This window comes from Notothenia rossii, assembly GCF_949606895.1.
Source record: "Notothenia rossii genome assembly, chromosome: 2".
In the NCBI taxonomy this organism is placed as follows: domain Eukaryota; kingdom Metazoa; phylum Chordata; class Actinopteri; order Perciformes; family Nototheniidae; genus Notothenia; species Notothenia rossii.
In genome coordinates, this window is record NC_136904.1 from 26,549,714 (window position 1) to 26,576,458 (window position 26,745).

The window sequence follows — 26,745 nt, forward strand, 5'->3', positions numbered from 1 at the left end:
TATTTTTACACTGCAGTATTGCTTTTGCTTTTGCTTACTTCTACCCATAGCTTCTACCACCTAAATAATCGTTTCTCCGAGTTTCAGCGGGAGCCCCTTGAACGCAGCACAGTGTCCATGGTGGTCAGGTGACCAGCAGCAGCAGGCGGGCTCTCCTCAGCTTCTTCTTCGCTTTTGGCACCAATGTCGGAGGTGTTTGAGCCTGGAAGAAATGGACTCTGGCAATGCTCGAGTTTGATCATTCAGAGATCCGACCCGTTGAGTCTGTGAATGGCGCCAAAACAGGACCCTAAACCTAAATTTCAAGAAGGTTTGTACCGAGAAACAACGCGGCTGTTAGCGCCTGAAGGGGGCGGGTTTGTTGTTGTTGTTGATGCTCCTAGCTAGACAATAGTGGTCTTCAGGGAGGGGGACAGAGCCACAGAGCCTTTGTTATTGATTGTATATGTAGTTCGTTATTTCAAAACATACCCATGTTTCAAATGAATTAAACGTCGTCACCTTAAAATGAAGCATAATGCATAAAACAGAAGTGTACGCTAGGCTAACGGCTAGCTAGCTTGTTATTCCTCCCATGTATTAGCTAAACCGTTGTTTATTAAACAGCCACTGACACAAAGACCCGCTGAAACCATGTCAGTACACATTATATCAATTCAAAATCTATCAATGGACCGCCATAGTTCTTGCAAGACTTTTTACATTTTGACATATTTTGGTATGTTTGTATTATTTTCCCTCTCAATCCTCTCTTTGTTATTCTCTCGTCGCAGGTGAAAGAGTCCTGTGCTTTCATGGGCCATTGCTTTATGAAGCTAAGGTTTGTTTCTGTACTAACATTGTATATATGTTATTAGTTGATAATTAACTTCAAAACAAATGTGAGCCAACGACTTATGCAGACCTGTGTGTGTTCTCTTCTTTTACAGTGTGTAAAAATCAACATAAAGGATAAACTGATCAAATACTTTATTCATTACAGCGGATGGAACAAAAAGTGAGCCTCTTGGTTTGGATACAATTTGATTTTCTAGTTTACTACAGACAACTTTCTGTGAATGAAATCCATGAGCACTTTTTCACTGTGAATTTTAAAGTGTACATTTTATTTTTCATTGGCAGCTGGGATGAATGGGTTCCTGAAAGCAGAGTTCTCAAGTATGTGGACAGCAACCTTGCGAAACAAAAAGAGCTTCAAAAGGCCAATCAGTAAGTTTAGAGAGGATAAAGAATCCTCTTTTGTAAGGCCTCCGTTACTGTGTGAAACTAACGATGTCGAACAAAAGTCCACAATGTTAAATATTTGTGTAATTTGTCCCCAAATAGCTTCAACATTAACAAAGCGTAAAATAATGCATGCTTGATGTACTACATTTTTAAATAAATAGGTAGTCTAAGGTTTGTTTGTTTTTTTAACTTGCTTGTTTCCTTCCCCAGGGACCATTATGTTGAGGGAAAGATGAGGGGTTTAGCACCAAGCAAGAAGATTGCTGCTGTGCAGCAGAAAAATGTTGATCTGTAAGTGTCCACCTTGTCCCTACCTCTCATAATTCCAAATATTATAAACGTTAGGTTACTTTATTGTATTCAGCTTTGGATAAAAGCGTCTGCTAAATGAAACAATGTATTGTAATACACATTATGTAAGTAGAATTAATTTTGGCGCGACGATGTATATTAAATGGAGGAAGCATACAGTCAACATGTTATATCCTTTTGTCCCTCATAATGCTTTTTTTTTTGCATCCTAGGAAAGTGAAAAAGGCAAAGCAAAAGAGTAAGTACAACTTTTCTGCATGACATGTTAGTTTAACCTGGTTATACAATCGATAATCATACATTGTGACGCACATGCCAGTTTGTTTTAGTCAGTCAGCATGGGACACTGACATTTAAATATAACAAGGAAATGCCATTTTAGCAAGTTCTAAGAATTGGCAAATATGTCCCTGTTTGCACTTTACAGTGAGTCTAGGAGCAAATCTCTGATAATGGTATTGTTTATAAAAGAAAGACATTTAAACATTGTTTGCATTTGGTGATATCAGGATTTACATCTGTTACGTCCACACTAGGGATGAGGAAATGCAACACACACCAGTTGGAATTGGTATAATTATAAAGGGTTTATTTAAAATAGCCGGGTAAACAAAATGGCAGGCATGAAGCCTTGAACAAACAAAAGGCCAAAAGGGCACAGGTTGATAACTAACCAAACAAAATGAGAACTTTAAAAAAAGAGCCTACTTACATACAAAGAAATAGGTACTAACGAACTAACTAACAACAAAACAACCCTCACTATTAAAGTGGTACAGACTAACAAAGGGAGGCTGTAAGGAAACACAGCTAAGGTAAAGGACAACAGTCAAACAATACTCCACTAATCTAAGCACATCTAATCACAACAATCCTGACAAACACAGACCACACGAGTTAACCACTGTTAAGAGATTTGTAGAGCAACTAGCGAGAGGCGTCTGTTCACTCAACAGAGCCTCCAGAATGATGATTGTCCCCCAGGCTTTGAAGTCATCTCCAGCAGGTGCGCGCCCGCTGTGCGCTGCGATTGGAGTGCGACGGGCCCGGCGTGCTCCAATCACAATCCTCAGGGGGCGGACCAGGAGATGGCAGCCAATGACGTCAGGGCAACCGCACAGCTAATTTACATATAACACAGATTAACATAGTTAAGAGGATCTGGGGGGTAGACTACGAAGCAGGATTTTCGCTTAGCAGGCTAACTTCAGGGAAAACTCGGGGTTTCCGGTCCTACGAAGCTGGTTCTCTTTTTAGCGGGCTAGATCTCCATGGTAACTTACACTGTGCGGCTAACCTGGTCGGGAGCAGGTTAGGTTGCAGGCTAAGAGATCAACTCAGTGAAAGCACTGCCTGCTGACCAATCAGAGCTCAGTGTGCGGAGTTTAAAGCGATCAAGTCATATTACAGGAGAAAGGAAATACAGAAAAGCTGCCGTTGCAGGAAAGACAGCCGGCAAAAATCACCGACTGTGTGAACGTGAACATTAATAGAATATCACCTCCCATCTTCAGAGCAATCTGACTATTATAACATTAGCGTTAAGAAAGCTTACTTAAATATCTGCCACAACATAAGTAACCGGATCAGAGTAACATTAAGTAAAGTCCGCGGCATATCACATCATAATGTATCATATATCTCCTTATCTGAGTCAGCTGAGCCGTATCTGTCCGTGCAACACTCACAGTGTCACATACTGTATGCAGAAGTATTATTTTAAGCAACACATTAAGTTGACGAAACACTCGAGAACCAGCTTCGTAGTATACCCCCCAGGAAGGCAGCAGCCGTAACAACATCTATGAATTCAAGTGTAACAGTTCTTCATATTTAGTCTTTTATCTTCATAGTCTGAAGTCATTTGAAGGCACGCTGAATGTGAGCAAATCACAAGGAAACGGACTCAAAGTGTTTTCAGTAGCAGTGCTGATTAATGTACGTGTCCCTCAGACTGCATAATGACTCTTTGCTTCCTGCTCATCCTTTATTCCTAAACGCACTGTCCTATTTTCGGAACCTGTGACAGATCTGTTGAGTTCAAAAATAGGTGTAGACTTTGACAACCTGACAGTTTTGATATGAAAACATTTATTTCTCCATAATGAATAAGCGTTGTTGTGTTGTTCAGCCCCAGGGCCGGGTGAAGGCACCAGCAGCGGAGAGACGCTGCAGGGACCCCGGAAGAAGAGGGCTCGGGTCGATCCCACTGTGGAGAGTGTATGTATCTCAACATATTGCGATCTCTGCTGACACACATACAAAAATATACCCAGTTAATTATATAGCTCAAACTCTTCATAATAAGCCTTTTGTTATGTAAAAAGGTGGAAAGATTGAACCTTCTTTGTTGTCATGTGAGTCACTGCAGATGAATAGGTTAGCTTTATTAACTATTAGAGATAAACCTATACATTTCTACAGTTAAATAATGACATTAAGGGAATAATTTTTATATTACAAGTTTTGAAAATGTGTATGTTTAAATCTGCACATTTGGCATAATGCGATGCTAACTTTTGGTGCATTTTTTATACATTTTACACAAATAGAAAAGCAAATAAAATACATAAAGGTGTATCTTTAGTTTTTTTGTTTCCCCTAGCCTAAAAGAAAAAAAATGTATGCAAGCAAATAGCCCAAAGGATAAGAATAAAAGATAATGTATTTGCCTCTAAGGAGCTCTTTGGATCATTGAGACTATAGATTCAAACCGTAAATGACTATTTCACTTGTAAAATGAAGTGGCGATCTGCTGAATTACTTTCAGACCTTTTAAACTGAACATTAGAAAACTGGAACATTAGTTGTGGGACTTCCACTTTGCCGATTGTGTGAAATGTTCTCCTGCTCCTAAACACCCATTAAAGAAAATCCACATTGTGTGTCCAGGAGGAAATGTTCACCAACCGTGTGGAGGTGAAGGTGAAGATCCCTGAAGAGCTGAAGCCCTGGCTAGTGGACGACTGGGACCTCATCACACGACAGAAACAGGTACAGAAAATAGTGCTTTAGATTTCTAAACTAGTGACATGCTGTTGGATGTTAGAGGGACTGTGATGCATGCGAGCGCAGATCACGCTGTTCTGATTGCATAGAAAACGGTTTTCCTAAAGATGGTTCAGGAACTGGCAATATATTCCCCCTCTTACAGTACGGCAACATATTATAGTGACCCCTGTATCATGATAGGTCTCGCCAGATTATTGCCAATACTGTCCAGAGCATGCCCTGATAACGCTTCTGCAAAAGGTGCTCGATTTGCAACCTAAGTCAGATCTGTATAAAGTAGCACTGCCATGAAAATGTCACTATTTATTAGAGAATATGTGGGAACACTTATGTCTGAAATGCAGTGACGACAACTGGACCCCCTTCTGTAGACACACACACCCCCCGCCGTTATAATGTCCGTCTTTTCACTGAATTATCGTCTTGAAAAGGGTACTCACAACAATTCCGCACCAACTTCATCTTCACCTGTTGCACTTGCCATTAGAACGTTAAAAACAATAAAACGGCATGAATTGCTTCGTGGCATTTATCTAGATCCTCTGTCTCGAGCCATTGACCTACCGGGCCTTCTAGAACACCCTGGAACCGAGGGGAACTCTGAAAGAATACGCCCACTGGCTACAAATCAATATATGATTGGTTGATCGAACTGTCAATCCAAAGGAACGCTCTCATTCAGTGTAAGGGCCAGGGCATTCTATCAAGGATGTAGAATACCTTTGTTTGAAGGATATTCTACCCAGAGACCCAGAACAAGATCTGATTGGTTGCTTTCTTTTCTAACACAAAACCACTGAAATGCGTAGTGCATGGTCCGAGAAGGACAAACAAATCAACGTAACATTACAGATCAACACCATAGATACCATTCTCATTTATTCATTTTACATACATTTTAATACATTTTATGTATATAATTAAATCGGTGTTTTGTTTATTTTATCTGAGTGTTCCAGGGTATTCTCTGAATACCTTGAAGGCCCTGACGGTTCACCACTGCTGAAATAAAGGGAGGAACAGTGATATTTGTACGTTTTGCTGTCTAAATGAAGCTTTTCTGTTGCTTACAGTTATTTCATCTGCCTGCTAAGAAGAATATAGAGACTGTCTTGGAGGACTATGCAAACTACAAGAAATCTAAAGGAAACTCTGACAATAAGTAAGAATAACCACCATAACTTTTGTAGAAATGTTGAAGATAATGGGTTAGGCATCGCTTCATGTGTACAGCGCTTTGTTTCCACCTGTTCAGTTACAGTTCTTGCAGTGTCCCTATTTTTATCCTGCAATATGAGAATAATGGTAAGCTTGAATAACATACTGTGCAATTTAACCAGCATGCTGCCACTTAGGCGCATCAAGTGCAGCTATTGTACAAAGAAGACCTGCTGAATTTGAAAGTATGTCTATAACTGAACTCAACGGAAGTTCCACGTCTCCATTTACAGCTCATTGTAGACGCCTTTACATTATATCTGACTCTGCTTTTATTGAGTTCCTATTAGACATTTTTTCACATTTTTACCAATTATGGCTCCATAAAGCTGCCATCTCTTACATCTCTATGGAAAGTCTTTGGAGAAATATGTGACCTCTTTCTCTCCCCTCCACTCAGGGAGTATGCAGTAAACGAAGTGGTGGCAGGGATACGGGAGTACTTTAACGTCATGCTGGGAACTCAGCTGCTGTACAAGTTTGAGAGGCCGCAGTACGCAGAGATGCTGGCTGAACACCCGGACACGCCCATGTCCCAGGTGTACGGAGCCCCCCACCTACTGCGTCTGTTCGGTAGGGACACACACGCTGAAACACACACATATATACACACCTCCATATGGAGCCCACACACAGAACAGTGCTGTGAACCATCGGACTAAAAATATCCTTTTTAACCGTTGTACTGAAACTGCCGGTGCTTTCAGAAAATTCTCCTCTTACAGGAATAGTGGATCTTAGAGTGAGTGAAATGAATGCCGTTCTTGTCTGTGACAGGTTCTCTATGGAGGTGTACGAATAATCACCCATCTTACTTTGTTGAAAGAAAGACTTGTGAATGGTCTCTTCAGATTTCTTATGATTAGGTCCAACTTGTTTTTTTTCCAACATAATCTCCACTGTGAAAACAGCAAATTAATCCTCAACCAAGCTACCCGCAGTTAAAAAAAATAACACAGTTGTATAGCACTATAAAGAAGGCTGCTATTTACTGTGTAGAAATAAGATACACCATAATAATAATAATAATCAGGTTAGCTATTCAGTGTGACATCTGTGGGTGTTCTTAATGATAATTGCAGTCATTTTGTATCGATGGGAGAGTAAACATAACTCTTAAAATGACTCATCTCTTTGATCACTAGCGTAAATGAACTGCTTCACTGACACAAATTCACAAGTGAAACAATCTGTGTATTCTCCAGATTTCTAAAAATAATTCAACAAAGGAATCATACTACATTGAGTTTGGCAAACACTCCAAAAGTCTGCGGTAGAGGATATTATTATCATCATTTGCTTTGACCCTTATTTAGTATTAGCATTTTAAACGTACACAAAGCTTGCACAGCGTCAAATTGAATTTACTAGTTGAGAGAAATGTGGATTCTAGCTATCTCTAACTCGTGCTTGTTTTCTGATAAAGCAAAAGAAACACCTGTTATCTTAAAACAGCTGGTCTACATTGTTATGGCAGCATAAAGAGCTGCAGGATTGACATCTTTTTGTTGCCATTGTCCCCTCGAGGAAAAGCAATGTTTTTTATTTGGATTTTGAGTATTGCTGAGAATAAATTCTGGGAAGCAATCATGATTTTTAACGACCCCCCCCCCCCTCTCTGACTTGATGATTTTCGTTTCTTCGTGATGGCGTGTCCATGGCAACCTGTGTAGTCTCTTTTTTTGGGTAGGTTTTTTGTTGTAAGATAAAACTCGAACATCTCTTAAAGACCCAGTTTTTAGGACTCATTCCTGCAGAAATAATAATAATCGGTTGAAAAAAACTAAATTCTGGATTGATCCTCATTTTTATGAAGCAATTTTACATTCACAACATCAGTCCTATTTCATTTTCAGCCAGCAGTTGCCTTCTGCGTTGTCCCTCACTTACTGTATGTCCCACAGTGCGGATCGGATCCATGCTGGCCTACACTCCGCTGGACGAGAAGAGTCTGGCTCTGCTTCTCAGTTACCTCCAAGATTTCCTCAAGTAAGGTTGAACTCCCAGTCGCACCACGCTCTGTCATGTCTGGCTAATTCTCAAATGTCATTTAACAACCACGTTCATATTTAGAGCAGCCAGGCTTGTTGCAAACCCTTTAAAACATGGCAATCGATTTTCTGCTCTGAAAGATATTCGTGCTGCGACTGATGGAAACCTGACAGCTTTTATGACGTACAGATCTGAAGCTTGGGTTATGTTCATTTTCAAATTAATTGTGAGCAAAAGTTGTCAAGGAGCAGATATTACCCCAGTGTTTCTTTTTCAAATAGGGAGCTGAAGTATTTGGGAGTGCCAGAAAAGAGTTAAATGATGACCACATAGAGCCTTTTATTTCTTCAACAATGAAACTTCTGTGTATGAGAGCTTGACTTTGCACTCATATTTCAAAGAGAGGCCAAGGAAATGTTGACTTCTGTTTTAGCTTTTTTTAAACATTTCTATAGCACTCTAATCATTTCTATTTTTTCTACAGGTATCTGGTAAAGAATTTGTCCACCCTACTGAGTGCCACAGATTATGAGGTCGCTCCCCCAGAGTACCACCGCAAGGCTGTGTGAAAGCTCTCGGCACACTGCGCTCCTGAAGAGACTCCTCTATCACACCACATGTAAAATAACCATTACTACCTTTTGAGGTCACGCTTGGATGACGTTTTTTTTTCATGAACTGAATTGCCTCCTGCACAAAGGTCTCAGGAGCTTGTCACACTGAGGAAGTCGGAAAAAAAACGTAGGAAACCTCTTTTTGTTAATAAAATGTCTCCTCTTTTCTCTCACCTTGTCCTTTTTCTCCCACCTCTTTAAAAAGACACAAGAACATTTACATTTTCTGTCGATAAGTTACCCTTTCCACTAGCAGCTCTTTGGTGTTTTGCGCATTTCACCCGATAGATAGTTACTGTTGCATGTATTTATTAGTGTTCCTTCTGTCACATAAGGTGCAAATGAATGCCGGACAACACGGTCAGCACTCAGCAGTTGATGTTTTTGTATTTTGTGTATTTGTATCAATTTGTTAAAAAAAAAAGTTACTTCCCAATATAAACTTTGTTTACTGTGTTTTTTTCTTGATATCTTGTAAATCATTTGGTGTCATCACAGATAATGCAGGGCTAAAAATGGCATTATACGGTACTTACTAGTTTCATATTGCTAAAAATAACCAACTTGTATCTGTTAGTTTATGAAATAAATGCCATTGTGCCATATGAAGGGGCTGTAATTAGAACAAATCTCAGTAGTTTGAACAATTTGTTTTTATTTTAATTTAAGAGTAGACTGGAAATGGGGAGAATTCTGTTGCAATTCTAAAAAATAGTTTTTAGTTTATTTTAGGACTTTCCTGAAGGGGCCCTAAGACAGGCATTACTGGCAGTGAGTTACAGATGGCACCTGACGGATCACAAAATACCTAGATGGAAATTCCGTTGTTAATACATACTGTACATGTGTTGAATTCTCTGAGAAGGACAGCTGTAAAAGATTCCACACAGAGGAAGCTACATACCCCATAATGAAAATAATCGCTAGTTGTATTGCTTTATAAGAAGTGTAGAAATAAACTAACAATTAAAAGTATTTCATTCAAGAGTTAACTAGAGTACAAAATAGCACAAGAATATACATGAAGTACTAATTAGTGATAGGTTTCAGTTTCAATTGTTGAGTTAAATTAAACAACTTTATTGCTAGGAAGCTTTTGAGTTTCCCCCTGGGGATCAATAAAGATTGATCTAAATCTATAAAACTACAACAAATATTTGTGAATTATGTTTTGTGTTCTCTGATTGTGCAAAGTTACCAAGTAACACAAAATAAATGTAATGGAGCAAAAAGTACAGTATTTGCCTCTGAGATGAAGTGTGAAGTATAAAGTAGCACAAAATGGTCACATTTAACTAAAGTACAAGTACCTCAAAATAAAACCTAAGTTCAGCAGTTGAGTTGTACTTAGTTACGTCCCACCAATGTGTATACGTGCTAGAGGGACTGAACTCCTCCTCCCACTCATTGTGAGGAGTGAGGACCCCGCCTGTGCAGAGTCGTCTCTAGCTATAAACGGAGGGAACAGTAATGGCAGTGATGTCTCCATGGTAACACTGTTGTCATGGACACAAAGACAATTAAAGAGACACATTTATGCCATGTACTTCATCAAAGTCAGAACTGCCGCATAATACAATTGAATGTGTTTTGCTGCATTGTATTGATGAATCCTGGGCATTTGATGATTCAAGCATAATGTAAAATATCAGTTTATTCTGCCTCATGTTGAATTTTATTGTTTCTATTTTGCTAGTTTACAAACTTTTTTAGTTAACTGTTTATAGAGTCATTGGTTGATGGCTTTAGGGCCCTTTGTGTGTGTCAGTTATAGATCTAGCTCGCCACAAAGGGGCAGCATCTTCCCCGCCTTTTTATTGATTCTCCAAAAAACGATGTCAACCTTGCTTCCTCTGGAGTGTTAATTATGTGATCAGATCCTTTACTTAAGTAAAAGTAAAAAAAGCACGCTGGAAAATACTCGGCTACAAGTTAAAGTACTGCAATCATATCCTTACTTAATTAAAAGCATGCAAGTATTATTGTCTACATCAACTTAAAGTATCAAAACTCAATGTGCAGTAAAATGGACCCTATAGCTGTCTGTTATATATGATGTTTTTAGATTAATATAACTCATGTATTAATGCTTACTGTATATGTTTGAGTTTGTGCTAATCTAACTATTATATGGTAGTTTAAGCAACAGAAATAGATCCAATACAATCATTATTTGTTTTTTTAAAATCTATAAATACACTATTGCACCCTATTATCAGCTTTGTGATAAAGCATTTTCCAGCTGATCCAAGAGGGTTTCTAAATAGTTTATCAAGCCCAGGAGAATTGTTTCCATATATAGGGAACACTTCATCTTTCAGTAAATAACAAAGATTTCATTGTTTTCACTAAACAGGAAGGGTAAGAAAAGTCTGAAATATATCTGCATCTGTCAGTACTTCGCAGTTCAAGTGGGTGTCATGTACGCCATTGTAAGTCATACAGATGGTGACACAGTTTAACTTATATATTTATATTAAGTTATTAACATATCAGGGCATTAAGCATAAAACTAATATGGGAATGAAAACAAGGTATAAGGATATTTTACTGTTGGTGTTCCAGCATTTATATATCTTAACTCAATATATTACTGAAACCATCAACTATTCTAAAATCAGACATTTAAGCTGATGTGATTTTCTCCCTTAAATGTCTCTGTTAAATATTTTGAGATGTGACAAAAGTTTGCCGAAGGTAATAAATAAGCTTAAACCAAACAAATATTTTTTCATTCTTTTTGAAGTCTAAAAAAGCCTTTGGCATAAATACTTTAAATGCTTATAAAGACTCTTGCATAATGGTTGAAGTGACATAATCTGTACTGATACTAGCTCAAGCATGTTATCAGTTATATCAGAATCTCATCCATCCTGTGTTATATTATATCGATGTATAACATACAATAGTCTCACTATTCGTAACACTTCCTCTTAACTTTATCTCAAATATATATAGTTGTCTTCCTTGATGTTTCATGAAAATAAATATAGTCCAATGTTTTTTAGGAAGTAAATACTTTTGAGATATTGACATACAGATGTTTTCTTTAAAGCAGTCAATAAAGATGAATGAAGCTTATTATCAGATTACTTACAATACTGTTTGTGTAGTTAAGTATATACATTTATGTAAACCGTTTTTTTGTTGAGATGTTTACTGTAAATAACCATTAGTGGTGAGTGGTTGACAGATTGACAGGTGCTTTATTTCCAGGTGTTTCGCTTTCTTCAGGTACGCCTGACGTCATTCCAGGTTTTTCCTGCCCTGTCCCAGGATGTCTCCAACTTCTCCCAATGACACTTTACGCGGAAGTCCCGCCCTCCAGCAACGGCAATTGGATCAAAAGCACAAAAACGGTACATCCTGCAGTCTGATTGGCTGCTGGAGTTGTCAGTCAAAGTGCAAGCAGGGTTTGAGGTTAGGCGTCAGGTGAAACTCGCTCTGGGAGGAAGAACAGACAGATAAAACTAACTTCGCATGAACTTTCTTGTTCGTTTTTTATAGTATTTATGAATTTATCCTCCAAAGGAAACTTTTGATATCCACCACCATCAACTTGCAAGATGAAGAGCCTGAAGTATCGATTGAAAAAGCACGAAGTTACCATCACAGTAAGTAGTTTCTTTTACTAAGTTTTTGCTAACATCCCCGTCTCTTGCCAGTTAATTAGTTTGTCCACAATGCTAATGCTAGGCGTTGTGTTTGAACACCAGGATGGAAGGGGTTTATTATTTGTAACCCTGAACTACTGCCCTCAACAACCACGCTATGTGCGGTCATGTTCCCACGGTGGTGTGTGTGGAAAACACACCGACAGCAAGTTTAGGCACCTGCATCTCCGCGCTAATGGTAGATGTGGCCCTGGCACTGGCTTATTACTGTGGTGCCTCCAGGTTTAGAGTTTGTTTTCCATCTGACCTACATCAAGAGCAGCTGACGGCGTTGTTGTTATTCACAAATCGCGGCAGGGAGCAACGTTCCTCAAATTAGTGCAGCAGAGCCTTTTCTCCTGCTTGTTAATACCGGGAACATTCAATCTGAGCTTTGATTTGAAGACTGTAACCTCACGACCCCTGAGAGCTACGGTTTCTATTTTTCACTTGTATTGAATGCAGAAGCGTACCATCGGATGTGAGACGTGTTCTGTGGATGAAGGTTCAGTAAAAAATAAATGCAGTTGCTAGATAAAAAGGTTGCGACAAAATTAACTTTTTTCTCCTCTGGCCAAATGGCTACTGAATGTTCACATTTTTGCATACAGTCTCTCAATAGATGATGCTTGTTTTTTTCGACTAGCCACGCGAATATTTTACCAACATATGGCTGGTAAATGTGCTAATTTTGTCCCCTGTGTACACCTAGCTTAACTGATACAGTGTAGTACAACAGGAAGAAGTTCAGTAAGAGTAGCAATACCACACTGTAGAAACAGTTGACCTACCACTATAGTTCAACCTCATTTTAGTATTTTATTTATTCTCAATGGCAGAAATGCTGTTTCAGCATCTAAAATGTGGACATTTCTTTCTTTCTCTGTTTTTAGTAAACTGAATATGTTGGGATTTGATACTGATAAAATGGGATCACCTTGGACATTGTCAACTTTTTTCCATCCTGAACATATCATTGGTTGCTTTCCTAGTGTTATTCTTCATTGCTTTCAGCGAATTTGACCTTTATGTATGTCCTTACGTAGAAGAAATGCAGTCATCCCGCCACAAAATAGAGGATACTTAAAATAGTATACATAACGAACATTTTTATAGAATGGTTGTGGGTAACCATCATGGCTCCGTGGATACACTATAAGCCCCTTCAGGAATGTGTCAGAGATGTTGTATGCATGTGTTACAGACATTATTGAATGAACAATACAGTATAATTAGTGGCACAATGTCTAATATCCATCAGGTCTATGCTTTCCACGTACAGTAGGCCATCTTAAAGTCTGTGTATTCCTCCCAATCCAGCTACAGCCTATGAACTCTGCCTATGGACTATTGTCACTACAAATGTGCTCTGTTCAACATGCAGTGGGTGTTTTGGCACGGCACTCTGTTTCCAGCTCCCACAATTACCATGAGAAAGGCTCTCAGCCAGGGGAGCTGTGTGTGGTAAACTATCTGGCCCTTTATAAAAGGGAGGGGAAAAAGCCTTTTCAGCAATGAAATGGTTTTGTATCCACGTTGGTTGGTGGTTGTCTCACTCCTGCAGCCAATCAGAATTCAAGTCAAAACTAAAAAAGCCTGTTTTTTGTCCCGCAGCATTTTCTGTACCATTTGTTTAAAAAAACACCTCAGGAAAAGCTGGAGGTATGCTGTGTTGACGAAACACACATGACATTGTACACAGGTCTGTCTGAGGGATGATTTCATGCAAGCAGATACCAAAGATAATGAGATGGCCATATAAAACGTAGTCTAATCTTTTTTTAAATGTATTTTAAGTTGCATCGTGCCTTAGTTCTGATTTGCATGCTGTCAACAGTAAAGGCAAAGTTTTCCTTTCAATGGATGGTTCATCTTTCACAGCTCAATCCTGAAATCTTTAATGATCATAAAACAGAGGAATCATATCAGGTAGTAGGGCTGCTCGATTATGGCAAAAATCATAATCTCGATTATTTGGGTCAATAATTGTAATTGCGATTTTTAAATGCGATTATTCATTGACTTCAAAAACATCCATTTATTGGAGAAAAACATTTGAACAGTATCTTTTTAACAGTTGATTACCCTGAACTTGTATATTAATAATAATATAACGTATAATTCAACTGAAAAAACCCCCCAAAAAAAGTAATAAAAAACAAAAAAAGTAGTAATAACACAAAAATAATCGTTTTATTTCGATTACCTTGTTTTCGTAATCGTTGCAAGCCATAATCGTAATCGCGATTAAAATATGATTAATTGAGCAGCTCTGTCAGGAAGCATTACATTTACAGCCACATCTTTCTGTAACTGTTTCTCTCTTTGTTACACAACGCTCCAGATCTGAACTCACTCTTTCCTGGTGTGGTGAATAATTAAGCTAAATAATACGTGTGGGAGAGGCGAGTGGAATTTGAAAGGAAACTTTATTTGAACAAACTATAACTGAATTCTGTCACCTTCCACTCCTGTTATTATCTTTACTATCTCATCAGATAATACTACATGGATTTGATTTGATTTTAACTAACTAAGATGCCAGGAAGTTAGCCTTTTCTTACCAAATTCCAAGACATTCCCTCCAAACCAGCTGTAGGTGAAAAGCAGGGGGAGGTGTGTATTTTTGTCTCTGGTTTGCAGGCAGGGCTCCAGTGTCTTTTATTCTCTTTTGAAGACTATTATGTTAAGGGTGAACTTTTACAAGGCATTTCATATCATCTTGGCAAAAAAGAGACACATAAATGACTAAGGCTGTAATTTATAATTATCCTAATCATAAATACATCTGTTATCAACTCTTCCGTTATTAAATCTGTTTATTAATGCAAATAATCAGTTGCTTGTTTTATATTAGTTGCATATATATGTCATTCCCAGGCGACATCCTCAATCTCTTGTTTTGTTCGATCAACAGCAGACCCAAGTTTAAGCCAGACATTTAAATAAACAGAAATCTTAAGAAAACACTATTTCAATAATTGCACATTTGTTGTTGATCAAATAAGGGATTAACAAGCTCAATGCAATAGGAAATCACTCATTTATTTTTCCCTTCACAAAAACAAGGCATTTATGTTTAACCACTAGTTAATACGTTTTGAAATCGATTATTTTGCAATAAAGTAAACAAAATGGATAATCATTCTATTGAAAAGTAGATCCTTATCAATAGAAAGGAAAGCCAAATAAAATATCAAGATAAGTATGTCATTGGCTGGATCACGATTTAATGTTTGAATATAGCTGGACTAACATTCTCCAAAAACCAAAGCTGGCCACAAAGCCTATTTTTTTTTTTAAAGAAATATGTTGAAAATGTTTCAGCTTTAGCAGAACTTGGCAGTTATTCAGATTTGAATCCACAGACACAGGAGCAGACAGGACGGCTTATGGAGGATAAAAGGGGGGGAAACTGGATTTCCTGGTTAGTTTTGAGATTAGTATGAACGGTCACACACCAATTACAGCCTGCTGTCCCAGCAAACATCTGTTCTGTCACTTGGAGCATTCCACTATGTGTTGTGTGTCGGCTCAAAAGAAAGTAAAACAGGACACAATCATGAGCCGCAGGACACCGTAGAGGTAAAACTGTCAAAAATATTTCTCTGTTCCCCACATGAAAGGTCTTCCTTGGGCACAGCCTTGCAACACCACAATGAGAAGACCACACAACGCTGCATGGCTTTACAAAGGCTTGTGTTATGTCATTTCAGACAATTTCCTTGTTCCAAAGTTTCAATTCCAAAGAGCTTTAGTTGCATTCTGCTCGCTGGAACGTGAACAAGCAGTTCTGTCATGAGGTGTTCAGCTGTCATTCCCTGTGCACTGCACTATTGATTTTCTGTGTTTGTGTACTCCTTTTGATATGAATAAGAAGGGAAATAAGGTTTGAAGTTACAGCTCTGGGAAATATGAAGAGACCACTGCAGCATTATCACTTTCTCTGGTTTTACTATTCATAGGAATGTCTTTGAGTAAAGTTAAAACAGATATATTTTATTACATATACTACTGACAAAATGTCTCTGTGTTGTAATTCAACAGACACTGGAATGGAATGGCTGCCAAACATGTAGAGATTGAGATTTAGGAAAGATTAGGAGAGGTCGCTTCATCCGGAGCTGTTAACAGTACAAAGTGAACTGATGCAGTTAAAAAGGGTTGGTTTAGTTTAGTCATGTTTTGCTAGGGCTACTCGATTATGGCAAAAATCATAATCTCGATTGTTTGGGTCAATAATTGATATCACGATTATTAAAAACGATTATCCATTTACTTTGAAAACATCAATTTATTGGAGAAAAAAATGTTGAACAGTATGTTTTTAACAGTTGATTACCCTGAACTTTGAGTATAATTCAACTGAAAACCCAATTTAAAAAAAAGTAATAATAAAAAAATAATTGTTTTGATTCGATTACGTTGTTTTCGTAATCATTGCAAGCCATAGTCGTAATTGCGATTAAAATATGATTAATTGAGTAGCCCTATGTTTTGCCCATGCAAACACACTTTTGTCACAAGAACAGTTCCTTTGGTAAGTATATGCCAACAATACATGGCGTCACTCATTTTTCTACAGTATTGTCATGGTTCGAGACCAACAACGTTTTCCTATTATGTATTCTTGTAAACTTTAATTTCAGGTGAGCAACTTGAATAAATACATGTGCTTGAACAAGATGTTGTCACAGCAATATAAAATAGATATATGAGAGGGAGTATTGATCCGATTAACTTTCTAACCAAGCATTTTCATGTTATTGAATTGAGGTATTTTTAAGTATATAGGATTTATTGTGTATTGTTATATTTCTGGTATTGCTCCACCCTCCTTTGCCAAAATGCACTAACACAAGACTTATTAACTGTAGCATTTTGTTCAATATCTGGCATTAAAATGTATTGAGCCCTGATTGCTGTTTGTGCTGGTTTGGAAAATTGTTGGGAATGTGATGGAAGCGGTTAGGTTTGAGGTCAGAGAGAGGAAAGTAGGTCCTTACTCACTAGAATGTGTGTGTGTGTGGTGTGTCATGGGATTTATAAATGCTGCAAAATGAAGTCCTTTAATGGTGCACCATTCCCTGTGGCGCAAAAAACGTTTTAATGGCGCTTTATGATTAAAATCTGATTATGGCAAACTAAGAGAAAGGGATTATTCTCATTAAGATTATTTCACCAGATTCTTGATGGACTGCTCCATCGATATTCCTGGGTTGGTGTGATTTTCTCACCGTGTGTATTGTCCCACTAAGAGTTTTTGTACCTACCAGAAAAATGCAATAGCTCGTGAAAAGTATTCCTATTTTCAGCTGTATTTGTTTGTATCTCATTAATACTAAATTGTTCCTGTTATATTTCCTATGAGGGTTACATTTAAAATTATTAATTCATTAGTCAATTGATTATTATTATATTTTATTTATCTTGATAATCAATTAATCATTTAAATATTTTGTAAGCAATGATTCCAGTATTTTTCAGAAGGCTGCTTTTTAAATGTAAGGAAATGCTGTTTTTCTAGCTCTTTAAAATGTAAACTGAATATATAAGTAGGCCTCTCACGATAATTAATTTTGTTGGACGATACATTTTCCCAGAAATTATTGCGATAAACGATAATATTGTCGGCACCGTTGTAAGACCATTTTAGACCACAAACATAACTTTTTATTGAACATCCAACATCGCATATGAAATGTGAAATAATATTCAAATATATAAATTATATACAATAAATAAAACAAATTCAATTATAAAAAAATTTATTAAACGACACACAACCAAAACAATCAATTAAATAGACTCAGGCTGGAAAACAAAGCTCTCTCTCATATCTACATGAGCACACATTGTCTCACAAGCAAAAAAACCCCTCCTTAAAACAACAGTCAAGTGTACAGTCCACTGTCCATACAAACATTACATGTTACTTACAAAGACCCAGATGCCTCAACAGGCCATATCCAAATCTGTATTTCAAAGATTTTGAGCAAGGAACACCAACATGTTTGCATTGTCGGGCAAATGCATCTTTGATTGTAAACTGTCGGGAAGGTGGGGACTCTCCATCGCCAGCTGCCGAGTTTGCTCCCAGCTGGGAAAACGGAATGGGTAGGTTGTGTTTCAGGTGCAGTTTAAGGTTGGTCGTATTGCTAGCTTTTGTTGCTACCTTTTTTAAACAAATGCGACACACCGCCCGGCTCATTCAAGTCCGTAGGTCCGCCACGTTGATTTGGCTTAAATCCAAAATATTCCCACACCGGAGATGTGGTATTAGGTTTGGCAACCAATTCCATTTAACTTCAAATTCCCCTCGAGTAAGTCACACGTTGTCTCGTTCTTGTCTCTATATTATTAATTTGGCTGCTACACTGTTGCACGCAGAGTTTCCTGACTTGGCTGTGTGTGAGCCCTCACAGCGCGCCGGGCTAAAATTCTGGTCACATCCTTATGTAAACAAACACACATATAGACTGCAATTTATCGAGCTCAGAAAAGTTATCGAGTCCATTTTTATTTATCGTACGATAAGTCAATTTATTGATTATCGCGACAGGCCTATATATTCATGGGTACCACGTGACGTCACTGTATTCTAGCGCCGCCATTTTGGTGTCCGGTCACAGCAAGTCATTACAACAACAGAGAACACGGAGGAAGCAACAGAGAAAGACACATCGTGAATAACAAAGTTTGTGGATATGCCTGGGATTTGTTGTGCTGTGGGCTGTGACAATAGTCGCCAGAGGAACCCCGGACTACAGTTTGTATCGATCCCCAAAGACTTAGACCGTCGTAATAAATGGCTGGCTGCCATCAGAAGGGATCACTGGCAGCCGACATCTAACTCCAGATTGTATAGTCAACACTTCGTTTCCGGTAAGCTCTTCACTTATTGTTATCTTTTAGCTTCTTTTGTCAGAAATACGTTTTCTAAATACTTCAACATAGATAATTCAGTTGCCAAATAATAATTACCGTTAGCAGTGTAATGGTAACATAGCACTCAATATTCCCAGTTTTGAAAGGACTGCATTAGTTTTGCTCTGTGTTCCTTTACGCTTGAAACCGACTGCATTTGAATAAAAGACACATTTCTGGTAAAAAAAAAGAAAGAAATTGCCATTCTCAATATTATTGAATGCATGCCTTACTTGTGTATTTATATTACATGTATTATTGCTACTTTTACCTAAGTTGGATCTTAATTCTTGTCATTATCTTATTAGGAGGCCTAATACACACATTAATATTCTACCATGTTTGCCTCTGTCTGCTTAGGAAGAAAAAATGACAACCCCATGAGTCCTGACTACATCCCCAGCCTGTTTGCGCACACGTCAGCTGGACAGCGGCAGAGAAGCATCTATGCCACCAGCAGATTTGAGCATACTCAGCAGGTGAAAAGGAAACGGACTGAGACTTTGGTTTCTGATAGTGACTATGAGACTGTGGCACCTTCCAGCACCAGTGATGCCACTGGGCTTGACATCACCTTAGTTGAACAGGTAGAATGTGTGAAAGATGACCACAGTTACTCTCAAGCCATTCTTAGCTCAGGTATTGTGGAACCATGCTCAAAGGCAACCTGCCGAGCTACAGTCAAGGCATTGACAAACGAGTGTGCACGATTAAGAGCTGAGGTTAATTGTCTTAAGGACAAAGTTAATGTGCTGTCTTTCAAGGAAGAAGCCTTCAAAGGAAATGATGAGATGGTACAGGAACTAACAGGCCTACCAAGCAATGCTAAAATGATGGTTGTTTTGGCTTCCTGTCTGGGTTTGTGAAAGCCGGTCCAAGACTGACTCCCTTTCATAGCTTTTTATTAACACTGATGAGAATGAGGCTTAACTTACCTTTATATATTTTTGTTTATCTTTTTCATATGTCTAAGAGCAGTGTTGTCAGTATGTTCAACAATACTTTAGATGTCATGTATGTCACCAGACTGTCACCACTTATATTTTGGCCCTCAAAAGATCAAATTCAGGTTAGTCTGCCCATGTGTTTCAGGGATAATTTTAGCAACTGCACTTCCATCATTGACTGTTTTGAAATTTTTGTAGAGAAGCCAAAGAATTTAAGGGCACGTGCACAAACATACTCCTATTACAAGCACCACAACACTGTAAAATATCTCATTTCTATAACACCACAGGGTGTTACATCCTTTGTGTCAAAGGGCTGGGGAGGGGGCACAAGCGACAAGTACATTACAGAAAACTGCTCATATCTTGAGAAATTATCACCAGGAGATGTTGTTCTTGCTGATAGAGGCTTCAATGTGAAAGACACTGGGACTGTATAATGCACAGTTGAAAATACCAGAATTCACCAAAGGCAAGCAGCAACTGCATCCACTGGAACTTGAATCCACAAGGGGACTCGCTGCCGTCAGGATCCATGTGGAAAGAGTCATTGGCCTGGTCAGGAACAAATACACCACCCTTCAGAGCACCATCCCGCTGTCTCTTTGCCAAGCAGCCACTCAAGGACAACCTACTTCCCTTGACAAAATGGTAACAGTTGGCCGTGCTCTTTGTAATGTCTGCCCATCTGTGGTACCCACAGAATAGATAGATACTATTTGTAAGTCGCTTTTGATAAAAGCGTCAGTTAAATGAAACAAAATGCTTATTGTGTATTCCCTTTTCTATGTATGTTGGATCTTCTCTCTATTATCTTTACAATTAATGCATTAAAATGTCCAGTTTTTAACTAATAAACATAACTTTTTCCAAGTATTTGTTCCTTGAGGTTTTTTAAATACTCCTACTTATACTACAATGCATCTGCAAGTATTAGATACAGTTATTTATTGCACAATCTACAGTGTATGAATATGTAAGCTTAATGGGTAAACAAAAACCTGACCATGAAGACAAAAGAAAAAGACCAGTGACTGACAAGAAGAGCTTATTTATTGTCAGCTTCTTAATGTCCCTCAGATGTTTTGTCAGAGGTTGCAGTGAGGGAGAAGCGTGGCACAGTAAACCATTTACCCAACAACTCTGGTAGTATCCCCATTCTAATGAAGTTTACCACCTTTGAATGTGCAACATCAAAAAATGCGCCATCAAACATGATGCGCTGTTTAAAAGGTTCTTCAGGTGTCCACAACAAAATCACAGAACATTACCTCTGCGACACACATTTGTGCCTGCACTTGATACGTATAGCTGTGATTCAGCTTTAGGCTCATCACACCTCCCTCAGGGACGGTCAGGCAGAACCGTGAGTCTTTGGTGCATTCAAGTAGACTGCGGTCTTTAGCGCTGAAAGGACACTTAATTTCTAAAATGCCAGGCTCATAGGAAGCACAGGTCACGACACCATCTGGGGATGCACCAATCCATGGCAGCTCTGGGTTGAGGATGAGCCCTGATGCTGCAACATTGATGTCTTCATGGTGATCTTGCATAGCCACCAGGTAAGACTTTTTGGCAGTGTCCTCGTTTTGTAAACCCCATCTGAGGAAAAGAACATGTTATTTTGGAAAAAAACTCATCCCTTTTAAAAAGTCCCTAAAATACTGTTATTAGAATGTTAATATCTTGTTTTACAATCATAATATCTAGTTACTCAATTATTGTATTTATTCATGAAGAAGTAGTGGAAAGAATGTATGATTTAGTCTTGCTGCCTAAATGTATATACGTATACCTGGTCGCTTCAGTGGAAAACTGAGAGGAGCGAGGATAGCAAACTCTTTTAATCAAAGACGAAGAGCTCTCTGTCTTGGCTGCCTCATGGAAGGATGACGCAGTAACTCTCCCTGCTCTCTGCTCAAACCAGACCCTCGACCTACTCTGTTTCCTGGTCTTCTCCTCAACTAACAAACACTCAAAAATAATTGAACTATCAAAAGAGCTGTAATTATCAGAAAGCAGTGAAGTTATTCTTAATGAATATAGTGATGTTTAGGATTTAGCATTGTGACACGCTTTTATTTTACCGTAAGTCATTTCTACTTCTTACCTGCTCTGGTGTGAGATTCAGCTCCTCAAATACTTTGGCACCCTCCTCTAGCAGTGCAGGCAAATCCAGTACAAGTCTGCTGCTTTGATACAGACTGGTAAGGGGTGTTGGCAGATCCAGTTGTACAGTCTTTGGCCTGTATCTTTGGGAATGGCCTTCAATGACCGACAGGATAGCACTTTTCTTGGGCTTTGTCTCTTGTTCTTCACTTTGGTGGAGTTGTTCACAGAATAACTTGAAATAATCAGCAGATGGTCTCATGTGCTGAAACAGGTCTTCGGTTTGAACTTGTTCTTTAATGGTGAAGATTCTAGACACCTCATCGTACTTCACCATTTTAGTGCTAGGCTGTGTCCATGTGCATGGCTTCTCTGTGCATGGTTTTTTCTCTTCTCAACAGCAGCCAAAACTGTAAACATAAGTGCTGCTGCGTGGGAACAAACCTCTCCTAACCCTGCCATGCATGTACAATGCGCCATCACCACTGTCCCGTCCTCCTGCACCGCAATCCATGGAGATGTTGGTTTGCTGTTCAAAGCCTGGAATGATTGACCTGTTAAGTGAAAAATGCAGAACATTAATTTTGTCATATAAAAGCTAAACTCTCCTAAGCTTGTACAAATGTAAGATTCCAAGGTTTATTGTCAAATACAATAGCTACAGCGCAGATTGGCATTTAATATCTGAAGTCCCAGGCTGCTCCAAAAGTAGGCTACAACATACAATATCCTTAAGAAATAAAAAAAACAAGTAAAGATAGAGCAACGCGAAATATAACAATAGTGCAAGTGACAGAGAATCGTGAAATAAACATGGACCTCTTGCTTATGTAGAAAAAAATAAGAATTAATTTGTCATTGAAAGAAGAGTATGTTGCTTTAAAACAATATAGCTAGCTGCCAGCTGGAGTTATGATGTTAGCTAGAAATACCATTTACTAGCAACTGGCTAGCAAGCTAACATCATCACTTTAGACATAAATACAACTATAATAACACGGTTTATGATTGTTGTTAAATTACTTACCTTCGCTGTGATCACATGTAGGTGTGTCTTCTCCACATGCCATATCTTGGTGTCGTTCACCCACCCGGCAACGGCGTATTGATATGCATCTGTGCTCGTAAAAGCCTTCAGGCTCTCTCCGGTGAATGGAGATGGATTGTGAACAAGATAAATATATATGTCGGGAAAAGTTAGTTGGGGAAGACACTTAGCCGAATTCAATAAACAAAATACAGTTGGGGGTAACAAATAGGGATCGCATCCAATAATCGCCGTCTTTAACAAATATCTCTCTCTCTCTTTCCCTTTTAAATGCGCTGTGTTTGCTGCCATGACGAGTGTAAACAAACTGTCAGTCGGTCACAAAGATGATGGCGGGCATTCCGGAAATGAAGTACTTGGTACCCATGAATATATAATTGTTTAAAACTGTTGATCGTACAAAACCAAGTCCCTTTAGGTATGTTTAAAAACCCTTTCACGCATAGAGGCTACTACAGTGGACAGCTTTTCAAAAGGTGTTTTCTTGTATATGCATGGGTTTTGACGGCATAGTTGCACCATCAGCCACTACATAGGACCCTATTTCATCATCCCATACAATGCCACTCAGTGGAAAGTCAGTGTAAGTGCATGATACATTTCTCTAAACCAAGATGGACGACAAAAAGCCAGATGGACCGAGGCCGCTTCTCAATGTCGAGTAGCGCTGCTGCAGAGCCACTATTTCAAGTACACTATGTCATCGAGTGGCGCCGAAGGACTGTTTAAATGCATTTTAAAAACCCAGCATTCGGCGCCACTCGATGACGTAATATACTTGAAATAGAGGCTCTGCAGCAGCGCTACTCGACATTGAGAAACGGCCCGAATCACTCGTCGATATCTTGCCAATCCTTTTATGTAGCGCCCCCTGCAGGTATAACAATATTGGTGACATCAAGTAACAACTAGACCGGTTCTTAACTGGTGGGTCGCGACCCAAAAGTGGGTCCCGTACCCGTTTCGAGTGGGTCGCAAATGTGTGAGTGAAGAAAAAAATATTGAAAAAAATATATATACAGTATATATTTTTTTATTGTGGAAAAAAAATCAAACTTTTATTTTGAAGGCCCGATTTTCTAACACTGTGCATGCAGTCGGCGTTAGACTGAAAGTACCGGAGTCCATAAACGGTTTTGAAAACTTCTGTCACGTAGTGATCATCTTCTCAATAAAACATCTTTGCTGATGTTTTTTCGAGTCTTCTGGCCAATCAGAATCAAGATTGTTGCCGGAAGTCCCCACAGAGAATAACTTTGCGGTAGAACTATTCTTTATACTTCCATGGGTACAACTTCAGATAAAAATGAACACAATGAAATACGACCCCCAGTTTGATGATTGACAGGTCACAGAACAATTGGGGCTATCTACCCTTATCCACAATTCACACAGACAAGTTCAGCTGTCAGAACTAAGTGAAAAACAAACAATGGCATAAAATATTATTAATATGTCGGGTAGTAATAGATGTATTTATTTTCTTCTCAGAGTGTACCAGAATGCGTAGTTATTATTATTATTATGTTAGTATTTTAAAAAATCTCCTGGGGGAGACATGAAATGTCAAATGTTAGAAATCCGCTGTTTATTATTTAAAGTTTTACGTCCGATTCGCTCCTTTTTTCCTTGCTGTACACAGCTCCAGTTTGGCCATTGGCCTGTCATCGGATTTAATTTTTAGTGGCTGCTGTAGCGGAAGTTTAGTAAAATTATTTTTGATGAAATACTCCAAATCTCCACCCTCCATAATTGCACTTGCTTCAGTTGCTTGCTACTTTTTAAGGGCGGTGATGATAGTTACAGTACGAACTGAAGTTGATGCGATTTGATTGGATTGTGAGGCATAACGCGAGCCTCATCTGATTGGTCAATCCCTCGATTTCTTTCACCAAGGGAAGCCAATTTCGGCTGGCCTCCTCTCGCAACATAGAGTGCAATCTACTGTTTCATCCTAACATCTAGAGGGGCGCTGTTTCACTCTTTGTAAAATACTCAATGAGAATGGGGGAGAGATGGGCCGGCAGAATAATTACCGAAACTAAACAAAGTGTTTTTATTTATTTATTAAAATTATAACTACAATTCAAAAAAACATGGGAAGCCTAGCTTCCCTTGGCCTCCAGGAGAAAACGCCACTGAGTTCAAGGGATAATTCTCACCCACCTCTTGCTCTTGCCCTGCACTTGTATGTGCCAGTTGAGCTGGTTCTTCCACCAGCTCAACTCTGTCCGTCATCATGAATGCAGGAGGCTGGCTGTATATCTGAGCTCGCGCCCTCATCATTCTCTTCATCATCTTGCACTTGTTCTAAGCTGCTGCTGATAGTGCTCGTAGCAGCGCTGCTGCCAAAAAGGTCTGTCAATTTGCTACATTTATATGCTTCACCTGCGAGTGACTTCACCTTTTTTTCTCTTGCCTTCTCGGCCCCACCTTTTTCTCTTCGTTTTCTTTGATTTTTATCCATGTTTTTTCATTCTCCCTGTCTGCCACGGAGTCTAATTCCTTCTCTTCGTGTGGCCGGTCTTTTTTCTTCTTCGTGTGTGATTATTTGACAGATAAGAACCACACAACTGCATTAGTGTCCGCTGTCGCCCTCTGTCGGCCGTCAGCGCAATTTAAATGATGACGTTAAACAAAAAATGTTTAAAGGGCCGGCCGGCCGTCAACGGCCCTTGACGACCGGCCGTTCTGTGGTTCTCCAGATTCTACAGATGGCCAGTCCGCCCCTGTTCTTGAGCCGTATCTTTGTCTTGTGATTTTTGACTGAAAGGGCAAAAGGCTAGATCTACTTTGGTTGAACTATGTGGCTCCGTCCCTGCTTTTGACAAATAGGTGTGCGATTTGACATGCCAGATTGACTGAAAATTCTAAATATTGGTCATGTTGGTAGGATTGGGTAGGCGTGGTGCTACTTGTTGGTACGTGGGGTGGGGGGGGCCATGAGTGCTCAGTGTCCAGGGGCCCCTGGAGGTACTAATCCGGCCTTGTTCAACTGAAATTCATAGTGTTACTTAGACCCTTCCAGAAAAACGCGATCCTGCGATCGCAGAATTTACCGCATAATCAGCAAAATGGCGCAGATTTTTAAAAGGCTGCATATTTATCAAAAGGCCGCATAATCACCGCATTTTTCCACACAAAGTTGAGAAAAAAAAAAGTGAACTCGTCTTGACGTGAAGTAGTGATGATGATGACGTCATCAGCTCGCGCATCACAGAAGGTAAACAACACCGTAGAGTGAACGTGTGGAACTCAAACGACGAACATTTCTGCTAAAGACCGGGCAAAGCAGTACCCCGATGTCTTTCACGAAAGTGGGGGGAAACTATTCTGCACCCCGTGCAACTGTGTTGAAGAATAAGAGAAAATCGACGGTGACGACCCACTTTGATTCATTCAAACATTCGAAAATGCTTTCTGCTGCTGCGGACAAGAAAGCCAAACAACTCACGTTCACCGAGGCATCAACCTCAAAACCCTTTCTAGGGCTACAAGAAACGAAGTGAGTAGCCTACAAGATTGAAGCCGGTCAGATAACGAACGAGTAAATGAAAACAGAATGAGGCGGAGAAGTGTGTGTGTGTGTGTGTGTGTGTGTGTGTGTGTGTGTGTGTGTGTGTGTGTGTGTGTGTGTGTGTGTGTGTGTGTGTGTGTGTGTGTGTGTGTGTGTGTGTGTGTGTGTG

General features: G+C 39.1%; 3 protein-coding genes across 6 annotated transcripts in view; 2 read left to right on the forward strand and 1 right to left on the reverse strand.

The window, feature by feature from the left end:
• The first annotated feature begins 102 nt into the window (after positions 1–102).
• Positions 103–8,817, forward strand: LOC307028873 (mortality factor 4-like protein 1). 2 transcript variants are annotated; one of them, XM_079664240.1, is made up of 12 exons: positions 103–310; positions 774–820; positions 930–997; positions 1,123–1,209; positions 1,438–1,518; positions 1,752–1,777; positions 3,671–3,759; positions 4,432–4,533; positions 5,625–5,713; positions 6,170–6,342; positions 7,674–7,758; positions 8,246–8,817. In XM_079664240.1, the coding sequence occupies exons 1-12, from the start codon at positions 271–273 to the stop codon at positions 8,328–8,330; spliced, it is 972 nt and encodes a 323-aa protein (XP_079520366.1). In that variant the 5' UTR covers positions 103–270; the 3' UTR covers positions 8,331–8,817. The 2 variants fall into 2 exon arrangements, with proteins under 2 accessions (XP_079520366.1, XP_079520367.1); XM_079664241.1 differs by having other exon boundaries at positions 983–997.
• Positions 8,818–11,788: 2,971 nt separating this feature from the next.
• uacab (uveal autoantigen with coiled-coil domains and ankyrin repeats b) overlaps positions 11,789–26,745 on the forward strand; it is a 48,325-nt gene continuing 33,368 nt past the window's right edge. For both annotated transcript variants that reach the window (XM_079663452.1, XM_079663453.1), the window contains exon 1: positions 11,789–11,989. In XM_079663452.1, coding sequence (XP_079519578.1) covers positions 11,942–11,989 — 48 coding nt within the window. In that variant the 5' untranslated portion in view covers positions 11,789–11,941. The remainder of the gene's footprint in view (positions 11,990–26,745) is intronic.
• LOC307028437 (uncharacterized protein) lies at positions 20,834–23,635 on the reverse strand. Of its 2 annotated transcripts, XM_079663455.1 has the most exons (4): positions 23,039–23,635; positions 22,013–22,565; positions 21,698–21,876; positions 20,834–21,504 (listed from the first exon to the last, which is right to left on the reverse strand). In XM_079663455.1, exons 2-4 carry the CDS (start codon positions 22,346–22,348, stop codon positions 21,141–21,143), a joined length of 879 nt encoding a protein of 292 aa, XP_079519581.1. In that variant the 5' UTR covers positions 22,349–22,565; positions 23,039–23,635; the 3' UTR covers positions 20,834–21,140. The 2 variants fall into 2 exon arrangements, 1 of the variants encoding a protein (XP_079519581.1); XR_013804989.1 differs by lacking the exon at positions 21,698–21,876 and having other exon boundaries at positions 23,039–23,631.